The sequence below is a fragment of the Limulus polyphemus genome, unplaced genomic scaffold, assembly GCF_000517525.1.
Source record: "Limulus polyphemus unplaced genomic scaffold, Limulus_polyphemus-2.1.2 Scaffold110, whole genome shotgun sequence".
In the NCBI taxonomy this organism is placed as follows: Eukaryota; Metazoa; Arthropoda; class Merostomata; order Xiphosura; family Limulidae; genus Limulus; species Limulus polyphemus.
The window spans coordinates 675,646-691,364 of record NW_013665720.1 but is presented as its reverse complement, the minus strand read 5'-3'; the positions used below and the strand labels follow the sequence as shown (position 1 = coordinate 691,364).

The following is a 15,719-nucleotide window of genomic DNA, read 5'->3' as shown; positions in this document are numbered from 1 at the left end:
GACGGAGATTCGAACCCGCGACCCTCAGATTGCTAGTCGAGCGCCCTAACCACCTGGCCATGCCGGGCCACTTACGAAGGTTAGCAACATAATAACCTACTGTAATCAGCTATTTAACTAATCAAAATTTCTACTTTTCCATGGTAGGGCACTGCTGGGCTTACAATTTCTTGTATAGTCTTATGAATATTTATACAAAAAATACAGCTATATACAAATAAATAAAACATATGATTTGCTTTTAAGAAAACAAATACCTTAAAACCTTTGTTTGAATGTGTTGTTAAAAAACACCACGATTGTAGTGGAAACAATGTAAAAAACATCTACAATTAATGATGGTCTCTACTCAAGACGTTTAAGAGAGAAAGACAGAATAAACATCATTGAACTTCAAGTCCGGGAAGTTATAAATAGTCTTAATCCATTCTAAAACTACGAAGACAACTTGTAAAAGAGGTATAATTTACTGAGGAGTTTTCTACGGTTCTTAACTCTCCTAAAGTATTAGGTACATGCTATAGAATCACTTAAATAGAGCCTGTCAAGAATAGTGGCCGAGTTTTCTTCTGTTACAGAGTCTGTATGTGTATTTTGTTATAACAAAGCTACATTGGGCTATCTACTGTGTCCACCGAGGGGAATCGAATCCCTGATTCTAGCGTTGTAAATCCGTAGACTTACCGCTGTCCCACCGGGAGACTGTTACAGAATCCTTCATTTATTCAAAACCAAGAATAAACATCTCTCATTAAGGAAAAATATTTATTAAAAGTATCATTGAAAAAAGCAAAAAAAAAAAAACTATGTAAATTTCTAGAGAATATTATTTTGAAATGATTAATTGTAAAGCTAAAAAGTTAGACAATTTTAGAGGTAGTAAGTTCACTGTTATGTCTGAAAGTGAAAAATGGAAATGAGAAACACTTACCTTGCAAAAAAGGAGGCTGCAGCTGAAGGCTGTGTCATTCCAGACATTATTCTCAGGGGAGAGCCATAAGATGCAACCTGCAAACGTGGGGGTTGCGTGAAGCCGCTGTACGGCAGAGAGTAAGGTAAGAAACTACTCTGGGCCATTAGTTCGCACCCTTCAGATCCCACATTAACCACTGGACATACTGGACTCATGGGAGGGGGGTAGTTCTGTGACGAGTGCACGCGATCGTTATTGATCTGGGTACGACTGTGATTGGGCCTAGCACATGCTATCATCGTTGCTTCTGACACTGCAAGATCTGGAACTACCGAGGCAGTCAGTTGTTGAATATACGTTGTGTGGCCATTCTCTCTGGCAACCGGAAGAGTTTGCTGAAAAATAAATATGAGAACATATATATAAAACTGGTGTTATAATAAATATATTCCAGTTGATGACAGATATTGAAACTATTAAATTCTAATTCCTCAGGTCTCTGTTTGCTGATCAATTATTTTTCGTTAGACCTTTACGAAATGTTTTCACCTTGTAGGTTTGTCCATCTGCCTTTTGTAGAAGTTATTGCAAAAGAGAAATAGAAAGTATTGGGAAATATATAATAAATTATAGAAAAACGTTAGCAATAAGGGTCATGGTCAAAACTGAAAGAACTATTTCGAATAATTATAGAAAACGTAAATAGGTGTATACGAGTACATAAAAACAACTTATATTTAAATCATATGTGGATCGTAATGTGATTGGGTGTCTCCTTTGTTAAAAAGTAACTTTTTTCTTTACAAAATGTTTACAGTGTATGTGTCAAACAAACATCACACACACATTCATTAATGAAAACACTTCTTAGCTTATATTAGAAACCTCCAAGTAAACAAACTAATGTGCTTGTATATGATAGACAATTTAAATAACTTATTTCATGTTAGCAAATGTTTTCGCGCTATGTGCGGCATTGATTTTGTATGCTTCACGAGGACGGCGTGCATGTGTGTCATTCTTGAACGTTTTTTTCTCGATTACTGGCTAGCTTCTTGAAGGTATCAGCGTAAATATTTTCACTATATTATTTAACAAGTATTTGTAGCGAAGTATCAATGAGGAAAATTCAAAATACTGATAAATTCCTATAATGAATAATGCAAGGTTGTTTTGTTTTTTTCAGAATCCCTCTGATGCTTACCCAAAAACTGCCCAATTGTTTCTTGGCGATCAGAGGGTGGGTTGTTGGGAAATTTTCTTCACAGACAGATACGCTGTTTTCAATATGAAAATATACAAAAGAAGCATGTAACGTGAGGCAAAACTTGGTGAATGTTATCAGTTTTCAAACAGCGCTTATTACACAAAGGATATAATAACTCTTGGATCAAATTCATTTTTCTGTTCTTTACAGCTGATGTACTAGCTAAACCTTTATACTGACAGGAGTGAATAAAGAGCCTTTGGTTATAATAATAATGTCAACACCAGGAACATGAAGGGGCGGTCTACCTTTCAAATGTTCACATTCATCCCTCTGGTCTGAAGAGTCCAGAGCAGTAAACCACCATTTTGAATCGACAACCTTTCACGTGCTATTTCCATGCTAATGCCAGCTGCTATGCGGACGATATCTCGGCACGTGGCCGCTGAAAGCTCTATTCGCGTGGGCCTAGGGCGAAGGCAAGTCGTTGTTCTTTTCTAAGACCAGGAGTTTAGTAGGACATTTGTTCGACAAAGTGACAGTAGAGCCGAATAAAATTTTCTGCTCTGATGAATAACCTATGACAACCATAATAGGCAGACGTATATTTTTACGGCAAGCTTAACACACGACTGCGCAAATCGTAATATTAACCCAGGGGACAAAATGAAAGGCAGTTAAACTTTCTTTGTCCCCATCTAATTACTCTTTACAACGTGATGATTCTTCGCAAGGTCTCTATCCAAGCGATAGCACAACTGGTTCATCTTTTTTATTTTGACATTTCTTGAACTACTCAATATCATTAGCACAAAGAAAACACAGAAATTAGCTATCTCATCAAATAATAATTCATGTATTGAAACATCATGTCTTTCATGTGTTTTGATAATACATAATTAGTACATGCGATCTATGCTTAGAAATAATGTAAACATTATATATCAGGGGCACTGAAATTACCCAAACACGATAAGCTTCAACCGTTGATTCGCCTATCGAATTCCAAAAAACAAAGAAAGTATAAAAATGTCAAAGGAACATTTATTAACATTGTTGAGCAGACTTTAGGGAGTGTAATATTTTACTACAGGTAACTGTGGAATCACGACAGTAAAAATAAATTTGAGACGGCATTGACGACTGTTTCGTCCCCCTCCACCCATAAACTGCTTTATCAATAATCCTCTGGCGCTCCCCCAGTCTTGCACGATAAATTTCAAGACTAACATTCTTTTGTGACACCGTGCAACTATTTAGTCCGTGTTTTGAAATCACTAGTATCACAAAATAACGAATAACGGCTTCTCTGTTTCTTCTTAATGTTGCCCGCCTGAGGCCTGTGCGATGACGTAGTTATTGTGGAATATTTACTTAATTACCAATATAATTATTTGAGTATTTTAGTTTTCAATTTACTATCGTTAATAAAATTATGGATAAAAAAAGCGCAAAGGTGGGGATGAAAAGCAGTGCGAAACAAATTCTTGACAAAGTAGCTGAGAACCGTGTTATACTGTGAAAAGAACAATCGTTTTAATTCTTCGTAAGTTACACAGTTATTATGGTGTACTTGCACAAAATAAAACAAAGAAATAATTACAGTAATTATATAATATTAACAAAGGCAATGCTATAATCAAGCGCATAGGCTCACTGCAAGAAGTGCGTCAAAACCAAAAAATATTGATTTTGAATCTTTAAATGTCATATCTTGTCGGGGTAGGAGGCCTGACATTTCCCCTCTCCGCAACACATAAACCTCTAAGAGGCTGATGTACAACTTTACTAGGGCTGTTTTGGGGTCCCAATCCGCCTGTGTTTGGAACCCAACACACTAAGTTGTTGATGACAAGATACATCACGGTATATCAATCAATCACCTGGTAGCTGTAGAATAGATAACTCAAATTATATTACGCTGGCAATCGTAGTTTTATGGTTAAATGTCCATAAAATTATCTTTATTTGAAATATTTCCTTCAGTACAATGTAAAGAAGACAAAGCTAGTGAGAATTCTGCGCCTGTGGGATTAATTCTGGGGATTTAAGACAAGGTAAGCATACCTTAATTAAATATGTTTGTTTGAAACACTTAAATTTTGCAGCTTCTATGTTTTATAGTCACCGAATATAGGAACGTTGCAGTAAAATAACCTGAATGTAGGCACGCCAGGTACAGTAAATTTTAAGCGTCATCTGAAATTGAAACAAGTCAGGGCCACAAAAATGCCAGGGGCAAGGCGAAGGGATTTACAAATTGTAGACAATCTTCTGCCTGAGGGAATACATTAATGGAATCCCCGAAAAAGGACTTGAAAGATTGTTTCAGACAAAACTGAAAAACTATATAAATAAATAAGAAAAACATTAAAAAATCTATAAAAACGCTAGAATTAATCATGAAATTTTCATTTATAAATGGCATTAGATGAAAGGATACATCAGAGCCACGTTTAATTGGGATTTTTCGCTTAAGATTTTCGATCTTCTTAATCCCAGTCGTGTAACCGTTGTCTGTTAGCTGTCTTGAGATTTGTTTCACTCTGACTGGTTAATTTGTGGTATTAGAAATACTGGAACATTTGGGATATAGCAACAGACTCCTTAGCTGTAGCTAGGTGTGAAGAATGATATTTAAGTTTACTCTACTATTTGCAAGGTTTGGCAGGAAGGTCATATTTTAAGAAAATGACACAGAAAAAAAAAGCCATTCAAAAACTCGCATTCTCGAGCACCTTTACCCCTTATGCCAAAATCCTGAAATGTCATCCACACTTTTTTTCATAACAATCAGAGTTTAATGATACTGAGAAAGAAATTCTGTTTCTGGGGAGGGCATAAAAGTTATGTCAAATGAAGTAACCCGATTGCATATAACAACTACTTTATCCACTGTAAAAGGAAAGGTTCGCCAAATTGAAATTATGCATAAAAGTTATGTCAAATGAAGTAACCCGATTGCATATAATAACTACTTTAGCCACTGTTAAAGGAAGGGTTTGCCAAATTGAAATTATGCGAACTTATCATTGAAAGTAGAGAGACAGTGTCTGAAAAGGTAAATATTTACATCTTTTCAGTGTCTATTAAAGTTAGGCCAAAAGTTGTGATTCCAAGGTTATGGAATTTGAGCTGATGCAATAATTTCTTTGATCCCTTTATCCGCCGATCTGTTGGTGTATAGAGATGTAACAGCAAATAATTTATCTGATCCCTTTATCCGCCGATCTGTTGGTGTATAGAGATGTAACAGCAAATAATTTATCTGATCCCTTTATCCGCCGATCTGTTGGTGTATAGAGATGTAACAGCAAATAATTTCTCTGATCCATTTATCCGCCGATCTGTTGGTGTATAGAGATGTAACAGCAAATAATTTCTCTGATTCCTTTATCCGCCGATCTGTTGGTGTATAGAGAAGTAACAGCAAATAATTTCTTTGATCCCTTTATCCGCCGTATCTGTTGGTGTATAGAGATGTAACAGCAAATTTTCTCTCCCTCAGAGTAAATTATCCTTCAAACAAATCACGGACTAAAGTACATGTTTTGAGTGTAGAAAGTGACTTAATACTATTTATAAAATATATGAAAAGTTTCACATGGTGTGTCGCTTGCAGATATGATTGGTCTTAGCGGTATACTATCTTAGGGGAAATTTGTTAGTTAAGTTATGGATTAAGTCGGAATAAAAAAAACAAGTGGTAAAAAACAACAACTCGATATCAGATTAGCACACGCTTGGAAGAGCTCTTGAATCACATCTCGGGAAGTGTGGAATCAACTTTCTGCCGACGAACGTGTCCAGCACGGGCAATTATATATCGACAAAATATGTTTCCCAGTGACGGACAGATTGACGGAACATATCCTAGACAGAAACGATCGAATATTACATGACTTGCATTTTGCAGTATTACGTGCTAATGAAACCATTCAGTCTTTCCCTTTTTTGTTTGCTGTTTTGAAAACAACACATAATTGTTAATTTAGTTGATGAAAAACAAACAAACTGAAACTTATTACAAGATTTGTTTTTAGATCAGGTACAACGTTTCGATCACTGATGCGATCATTCTCAAGTACACAAGTTTTAATGGTAAAGAACGAATTAGTATTTAACTCAACAATCTAACAATGTATTCATATTCTAGAATTGACAGTAGTTACTTAGTTTCATGCACATATCAGTCCGCGTGAATTGGCAGTAGTTACTTAGTTACATGCACATATTAGTCCGCGTGAATTGACAGTAGTTACATGCACATATCAGTCCGCGTGAATTGACAGTAGTTACTTAGTTACATGCACATATCAGTCCGCGTGAATTGACAGTAGTTACTTAGTAACATGTACATATCAGTCCGCGTGAATTGACAGTAATTACTTAGTTACATGCACATATCAGTCCGCGTGAATTGACAGTACTTTATTATTAAAGCTTATATGATTTCCTTATGTTAATGTTCAGGTTCAAAACTCAACTGAAATTTACTAATGTTGAATATAAACTTCAAATTAAACGACAGATTTCCTTGTTACATAATTTCATGATTAAAGTTTTATTAAGAACCTTCTGAGAACTTGTTTTAATACATACAAGCCGATACTAATAGCTAACAAACACATCTATTATAATAATATTCAGTTTTTGTCTGTCCTGAAAATGCGCGCGCACCTTACTATACTTTAAGACATTTTTACAACATATTAAAGCTTAAAGTTTTTAAAACGGTCTAACACTAGGTCGTAGAATAACATTATAAGTTTAGTTACTATAGTTTTAAGTACAGTAAAGTTTATACCTAACTATAGCAAAAAAAGTACACAAATTACAGTGTCAATTTATCTTTTTATGGAACACAGGCTGTACGTAATAAAGGCTTAACTAATGATAGGCCTAACATAAGTGGACTTGTAGATTTCGGTGTCTGCGATTATAATTTTTTGTATGATTCTAGAAACCCTGTTTTTAAAAAAGTACTATTGCAGTAAATATAATAATTTGGCCTCTGGTAGTATTCTACTAACTGCTGGTGTCTTATATAGCACAAATGTATTCAGCATGAATGTCTCGTAAGATAATATGAAATACAAGAATTAAACAATATAATCCTTTTCAGATTAATATTTAACATAAAAAAACTAAACATCACTTAGTAAGGTGTCATCATAACATCACATAACATACAAAATACTACTATCAGTTAGTTACACAATTACTTCATTGTCAACTAACCTGGCTTTGCTTTGGTCTAATCCATGCTTTGATGTTCTCTTCCAGATAGTGCTGAGCTTGTTGGGCGACAGGTGGAGGTACGGTATCAAAGTACGTTGTAGTTTTGTCACTGAAGGTTGTGCCTCCGTCTGGACGAAACATTCTGAAAACGTGTCACGAGAAAATGTTTAACAAGTAAAAATACATTGAAAATTATCATTCTAAGAATAAGCGAATTTCTTTCTCTTCTATAAGAGTGGGTACAAGAATTGCAAATACTAAAACTGTTTTGAATTCACATGTTTAACGTTCTACAGTTAGATAGCACTGAGAACCAATTTCTTTTCTACACAAAATATTTACAAATAATAAGACTATTCATACGTTCACTGTAGTGAATAAAGTACTACTAAAAACACCATACATATAATATACAATCCACCATTATAACAAGCCTAATCTTATTTTTTTCGATTTGCCATTGTCGAGAGGTAGATTTACCCAAAAGCAGTATAATCAGTGACAAGTGGTGAATCAAAAGGTAGATTGAGTTTAATATTTATTTCTAGTATTCTAAACAGCTTTTATGGTGAGTAATTCAGAAGAATAGGTTAATAACATCAGAGCTACATATTCTTCAAAGCTTATATCAATAAATTTTCACTGTGGTCAGTAAAAGACAACTAAAAGAACATACATAACTATTTGACAACGGGAAAAAAGTCAATTCCGTTTCCTTTTGATAAGCTTCAAAAGACACTACGTATAAATGTACATTTCAAAACTTTCCAGGTTTTTGTCATTTGTTTCAAAAAATAACGCTAATAGTGAAAAGGGGTTTAATTAATTTCTATTAATCCAAGCTTTCTTTGAATGGTTCCCTATTAATTTTTGTACCCTTTTCACTAAAAAATGGTACAAATCGTTTTTGTCAAGTTTCTCGATGTTTGGGGTAGCTCCTATAGCCAAAATAACTTTAAATTGTCCATATACTTTCTATCTTCACAAAGTTGCAGGTGATTCATCTTGAGATGTAAAATTGATTGTCAAAGAAAAAATGGTTAGTAAATTACATGCTATTCTACTTGTTCATTGAAAAAGTGTACATAAGAGGCATCCATCCACACAGTTTTTTTTGTTTTTTTTCCAGACGTAACGTCTTCAAGGAAAAGTATATTAGACTTCCAAAGTGAAATTGTAGAAAGAATTCTGGTTGACATATGTATATTTAACCAAAACCACACAGAGTGCTGATGTCTCAAGAGTAACATAGTCTAAGGTAATGTCAACATGAACTGCAATTTAAAACATCTTACGATTCCACTGGAGAAGATGAAGTAAAGCATATTTAGCGCAATACTGTAGACTCTTGTCTTCATATTTATTACTGGAATGTATTGTATTTTGAAAAATGGCCAAAAATATTGTAATTATTATTTATACGCGAATCTTTAATAAAACAAAATAATATATTCAAACTTGATTATATATGAAGCCAGTTGTTTCTGTTTGGCTCCTTGATGTATTTACTTGTGTGTTAACAGAAATGCCCTATTTTAATGTTTTTCTAATGATAATGTGTGTTGTTTGTTTGTTATCAAGAACAAAATTACACAATGGACTATCTGTGCTGTGTCCATCAAGTGTATCAAAATCAGGTTTATGGCGGTGTGAGCCTGCAGACTTATCGCTGTACCACTAGGGGGAAAAAATAAATAAAATAACGAATGCCTTAAACTGTTGCATACATAATACACTACAGAAAAGATATCGTATAATAGTAGTTCCAAATATCTCTTTTCACATCGAAAAACGTTTATGGATAGATATGGCGTCATTATGGAAATTGTAATAACTACAACAAAATATGTGGGAAAGTTTGTTTAATTAATCGCTCATAGATGGCGCTAAAACTACAAAATACTTATAGCCAAGTCTAATCTATATAAAAATAATAGTACTGTCTGTTGTCTATCCATGTAACTAATTCGCAGGTGTGGATGGATCTTCACCATAATTGGTATGGAGGTTCATTAGATCCATGGGGAGATACATACAAATTTTTAGCTTTCCATTTTGCGGTTTTATGCGCGTTTTTTACCACTGCTTCGCTCCCCCACAGATAGATCTTCACCAAATTTAGTATAGAATTTCATTGGGTCCATGAGAAATTTTCAGTATTGCGGTTTTTATGGGAGTTTTTACGTTTTTTACCACTACTTCACCCCCTATAGATGGATCTTCACCAAATTTAGTATAGAATTTCATTGGGTCCATGAGAAATTTTCAGTATTGCGGTTTTTATGGGAGTTTTACGTTTTTTATCACTACTTCACCCCCTATAGATAGATCTTCACCAAATTTGGCATGAATGTTTCTTGAATCCATGGGGAGATACAAGCAAATTTGCGGTTTCACATTTTGCAGTTTTTATGGGCGTTTTTTACAATTACATATAAGGGAAGTAACTTTTCATGTAATAAGACAACCTTTCATTAATCACGAATTTACATAACTTCCGTCCAGGGGAATAGGTACTCCAGCTAGTTAAACAATACATTTTCTGTGAAGAGATGGGGAGGCAGTTGCAACTTATAATCAAGCTGTAAAGCACAAAATACACGACAGCTAAGTTCGTTTACATTACATTCTTAGGGACGTTTTCTACTTAATATCTAAGATATCCTTTTGGTATTGCTGTAAGTTTATAAGTAATTCTCAGATGCTCATAATGGGTATTAACATGAAAATTCTTAAGTGCTCGAATTTGTCCTGATAATAATTTACCTATGGGTCAAAAAAAAAAGGTCAAATGTTATCAGTCGGTCAGCAGTAAGTTTACGGGTTCGAAATTCCCGCGTTGGACATAACACAAATAGTCCATTGTGTAGCTTTTCGCCTTAAAAAACAACAACAAAACTTGCATGTTGTTGTTACTGTCAACTTGTGCGCGTAAACACAGAATATTCATATCATGTGACAAAAATATCGGTCCCTCTCCCACTCGAGACTAGTCCGCCCATCAAACCCCCTCCTCAATATAACCGTGGGACCAATGAATAGTAGTACCCTTAACAAACTCGTAATTCGACGGGATGTAAGGCTACAGGAAATCAATGTTTGTTGGTCGAGCGGGCCACGAGGGTCACCGTGGCAACCACGGTTTCCTGAAGTGTTTCAGGGATTTCCATATCAGACAGAACATCCCCAAAGTAATGATATACATCTATGACGTTAAATCCTTGTAAACAAAATACAAATTTTTAGATAATCTGCTGTATGACAAGAAACACGACAAACGCGCCTTTTCCAATTGATAAATGATCAAAGTAGAACATATGTATATTGATTAAATATTACTGTCCATGTTGTAAGTCATAAAACTGTTAATGTTGATCACAGTTTACTAGTTTATTTTCAAATGAAAGGAGACATTGAAGTGTACGACATCTGTTTTAACAATTCTGGGAACCTCCAAAACCCTAATATTTTTAAATACGAGAGAAATACTACAGAAGTATTAAAAATCAGTTCACGGTACGTAATAACGGTTTTCAATCAAGCGGAGAAAACTGATCGCGGGGAGCGGTAATAGAAAGAGCCCGAAACCTTATACAACTCCGAGTTCAATCTTAACACTCAAAAAAGGTAGAAAAGAAATAACATATACTGCAATAAATATTCCCATAAAAATCATATGACAATATATAATTGCAGAGGATATTGTTCATCATTAACATTGAAAGCGAAAAAGTGTTCTAGTGGAACAAGATTTATACTAACGAAAAATGTATAAAAGATAAAAAAATTGAGTGAAGGAATCGTAGAAACCCATAGTTTTCTATTTAACGACAGACAAATGCACATATTTTAATATTTGAATGTCATGGACCGAGATGTGTTTGCTGTTCTGAGGTTACGGCTGCTTTAGCGTCAAAAGTCAAGCATACAGGTAGTTTATTTCCACTTTAGGGTGATAACACTTCTTGGAAGGTCACGACCTTTGCAATTTCCGGAGTAAAGGTTTCTTTGTTATATTTTCATCCAAGGCTACTGGAAAGCTATCTACTGAAGCCGTCCATAATTTTGAAGTGGCAGGTGAGAGGGAAGGCAGCTAGTCGACCCACTTTCAACTCTTAGGATTGGCCGTCACAATATAACGCCTCCACGGCTGAGAGGACTAATGTGTTCGACGACGGGTTTAGATCCCGCAACTCGTATGTTTCGAGTCGAGCGGCCACAACAACGCCAGCTCATGTTATGCCCTAAGTAAAGGAACATTAGAGGACATACATTGCTTGCGTTGACCGTTGTAATGAAACAAGCTATGAAACTTGTGTTCAAAGAAACCGACTGTATTTTCAATAAGGGAGAAGAAAATTAAACGAGGCTTTAATTTGAATATGGCGAGAAACCGAATGAAAAACAATAATGGAAAGTAAGTAAAGATAAAACTTGTCCAGTTATCTAGCTGTTCTATACTCACCACAGTGAACCTGGAGGTAAGTAAAGATAAAACTTGTGTTATACAGTGTTCGAGTTGTTCTGTACTCACCACAGTGAACCTGAAGGTAAGTAAAGATAAAACGTGTGTTATACAATGTTCGAGTTGTTCTGTACTCACCACAGTGAACCTGAAGGTAAGTACAGATAAAACGTGTGTTGTACAGTGTTCGAGTTGTTTTGTACTCACCACAGTGAACCTGAAGGTAAGTACAGATAAAACGTGTGTTATACAGTGTTCGAGTTGTTCTGTACTCACCACAGTGAACCTGAAGGTAAGTAGAGATAAAACGTTTGTTATACAGTGTTCGAGTTGTTCTATACTCACCACAGTGAACCTGAAGGTAAGTACAGATAAAACGTGTGTTGCACAGTGTTCGGGTTGTTTTGTACTCACCACAGTAAACCTGAAGGTAAGTACAGATAAAACGTGTGTTGCACAGTGTTCAAGTTGTTCTGTACTCACCACGGTTAATTTCCCAATTTCGGTGATAAGTTAAATTATTCAAAGGATAACAAATAGTGACAAATACAATTGTTGTAAATAGAGCATTTGGGATACATTGTCAGAATATCGGCATGTCCCTTTTCGGGGCATTCAAGTCTTGCGAAGTGACATATAAACGTTTCTTCAAAAAACAACATTTAACATTTTTTTTAATAGTTAGTTGCCGATATATCGCAAGTGGAAATAACGTACTTCCTCAGGAATACAGCACTTGACTGAGTAATGGTCAGTTTTATTTTCTATATAACATATTATATAACTTACAGTCAAGTTAATTTGTGAAACATTTTTGCTATTGTATCAAGATTATATTCATTCTTCCATTTTTGTTTCTTGTCAAAAATATGACTAAATGCGTTATTTTACTTGGTTAATTAGCTCCATAATAATCAGTGCATCTTCATTCATACAGTTTACAGACATACCCATGACGTGTACGGTTTCGTTCTTTGTGCTTTTTTCCAGACTGACACAGACTCCGTCCGTCACGTAAAATGAGGTTTTCGTAACGCGCTTCTGACAAATCGTATGGAGTAGACATTAGTTAGAAGGCTAGTTTCAGAGCTATGTACGAGCTTTTCATCTAACTTATATATGTTCGATGAAAAACATTTTTATTTATACAAGTTAGAGCGTGTTACTACTTATCGTGTCACAGAATATATTCGTCCATGTCGTCTGTCTTTACAGAGAGAAGATTGGATACAAGATTCATAAAGACTTACAGCTACGTAAGCGCTGAACGCTTATGAACGAAATACACACAAGCACACATACTAATCGGAGATAAAATCGCTGTGAAATCACTGACTTAGGACTTTCGCTTATTGTTTTCTAGGTGGAGGGAGAACTTTTGTTTCAAGAATGGTTGGATAAATAAGATAGAAAACTTGCGCTTGAAGGTGGTTTAGTGGACAATGATAGTCTTCCTGTCTTTACCGTTATAACTGATCGAGGTTGGTTTCAAGGTTCAAAGTCGGGATGTGCCAGATACGGAAAATGTTGTTTCTAGGTGTTAGAAATATGTAGGTACGGAAGAAGAGTACACGGGAACCCCAGTACAAGAAGGTACAGGAGAGTACAGGGAACACCTGTACAAGAAGGTATGGGAGAGTACAGGGAACACCAGTACAAGAAGGTACGGGAGAGTACAGGGAACACCAGTACAAGAAGGTACGGGAGAGTATAGGGAACCCCAGTACAAGAAGGTACGGGAGAGTACGGGGAACACCAGTACTGGTAAAACTGGACCAGCAACAGTTGCCCTTCAGATGTAAAGTCAGTGAAAAACAAAGGCTCAAATACTCAAAGATTATTACAGACTGTGATTCTAATGCAAAAACCCGTACCAAAAACTGAATATGCCAATCACGTACTCAAATGCTTCATTAAGTCTATAACATTTTACAGAATTCTGACTAACTCAAGAACTTCTCGCAATGTGGAAGAACTCCTCAGTGAGCTTCGGAATGGCTCAATGCACATCTTAGAAGAATATTAGAATTGTAGAGAAACAGTATGCTCTAAAGTGGCCAAACGGGATACCGTTGATATTTATTAACATGTTTTTAAACCTCTTGTGGTACAAATTCTAGATACTGTGGACTACTTAGTATGTGAGACTGACAGAATGGTGAAAGACCAGACCAAACCTATTTTAGATTAGTTGAAAAACCTGTGGAAAGAAAGGGTCTTGTAACTATGGTTTTCAAGTAGCCGGGTTAGCATTTCATTCAGGTTCCATTGGAATTATTTGGATGGTGAAGGAAACAACCTTGAAAAACGGGCCGGTAATCGAACAGAAGGAGCACGTTTTAAGTGTCGAAGGAGGCTCATGATAGAACATTCAAAGAAATGACGACTTAGGTCCAAAAAGAAATACCCATCGAAAATATAAAAGGGTGAGTACAATGGTGCTAAGACACAGTACTCACATTTACCACAAGCAATTCATGAGGTAAATAAAAGTTAATACCCATCGAAAATACAAGAGGGTGAGTACAATGGTGCTAGGACACAGTAGTCAGATTTATCACAAGCAATTCATGAGGTAAATAAAAGTTAATACCCATCGAAAATATAAGAGGGTAAGTACAATGGTGCTAGGACACAGTAGTCAGATTTACCACAAACAATTTATGAGGTAAATAAAAGTTAATTCCCAAGAGGTTTGTTTACTCCTAACAGAAATTGAACGTGAAGATATGGTAGAGAATACCAAAGAACAGGCAGATAGCCGAATAAGGGGCGAAAAACAAGAAAGGGGCTGACAGCATCTAATTTTGGCGCTATATATATATGTGTGTGTGTGTGTGTGTGTGTGTAAAGTGAGAGACAATTTCTTACAAAGCCACAACAAAATGCCTTATTTATGGTATAGACGTCTAAATTTGTTTCTGTTGACTAAGGAAGACGTTCGATAAATTACATGGTTAAATACTACGACGACACATATGGTGCGCGTATCTCACGATACGGGCTATTTGTTGATTTCAAACATATTTGGAGCTCTACTCCCGATACTTGGCAGACAGTGATAGTTTATTAAACGTAAAATGTTGCAAGGCTGTAGAGGGTATGACATCTGCTAAAACAGTCGTTTCTTTAATTAAAACTTTCCTGCATCAATAAAACATGATATTAAAACGAATTATAATTATCATTATCAAGTAAACGGGCAACTACAAACAACAGTCAAGATTATTGTGATTTCGTTAGACGAGTACTGAAACGGATGAGTAGTCGAAGAATTGAAAACGACGATAGCTTTAGGACACAAAAATGTCTTCCAAAAGTAGAAACATTGTATGTGAAATGTTTACTACCGGAGTTACTTGACCCCCACGTGCCATGAAATATGGAGGTCAAAGACCAAGGTCACATAGTCATAGCTATTTCCGTCCTCAAGCTAATAAGCCATAAAATTCGGATGTTGCCAACAAGGCAATAAATAACAGGAAGTAGTTTGTCCTAAAACGAGTTCCTCCAAGATTAATGTACACATTTCTATAACAGTGGGAATATCGTTTTAGCTACCAATATAGTTATTTGAATATTCCAAGCATTACGGCGTCTTTATCAACTGTCAGTCAGGGAGTATAGAAACGATGTTTTGTATTTTACCGTCATTCCCGAGTTTGGTCGATCCACTACTGGGATATTTAAGACGTTCAACATAAGCCTTATTCCTGCCATATTATTCTTGAAGATGTTCAACATAAGCCGTATTCCTGCCATATTATTCTTGAAGATGTTCAACATAAGCCTTATTCCTGCCATATTATTCTTGAAGATGTTCAACATAAGCCTTATTCCTGCCATATTATTCTTGAAGATGTTCAACATAAGCCTTATTCCTGCCATATTAT

General features: G+C 35.6%; 1 protein-coding gene across 2 annotated transcripts in view; it reads right to left on the bottom strand.

Moving 5' to 3' along the window:
* Positions 1 to 15,719, bottom strand: part of LOC106471111 — a 221,365-nt gene that overhangs the window by 55,761 nt on the left and 149,885 nt on the right. For both annotated transcript variants that reach the window (XM_022400601.1, XM_013931703.2), the window contains 2 exons: positions 7,362 to 7,503; positions 932 to 1,308 (listed from right to left, as the gene is read on the bottom strand). In XM_022400601.1, coding sequence (XP_022256309.1) covers positions 932 to 1,308; positions 7,362 to 7,503 — 519 coding nt within the window. The remainder of the gene's footprint in view (positions 1 to 931; positions 1,309 to 7,361; positions 7,504 to 15,719) is intronic.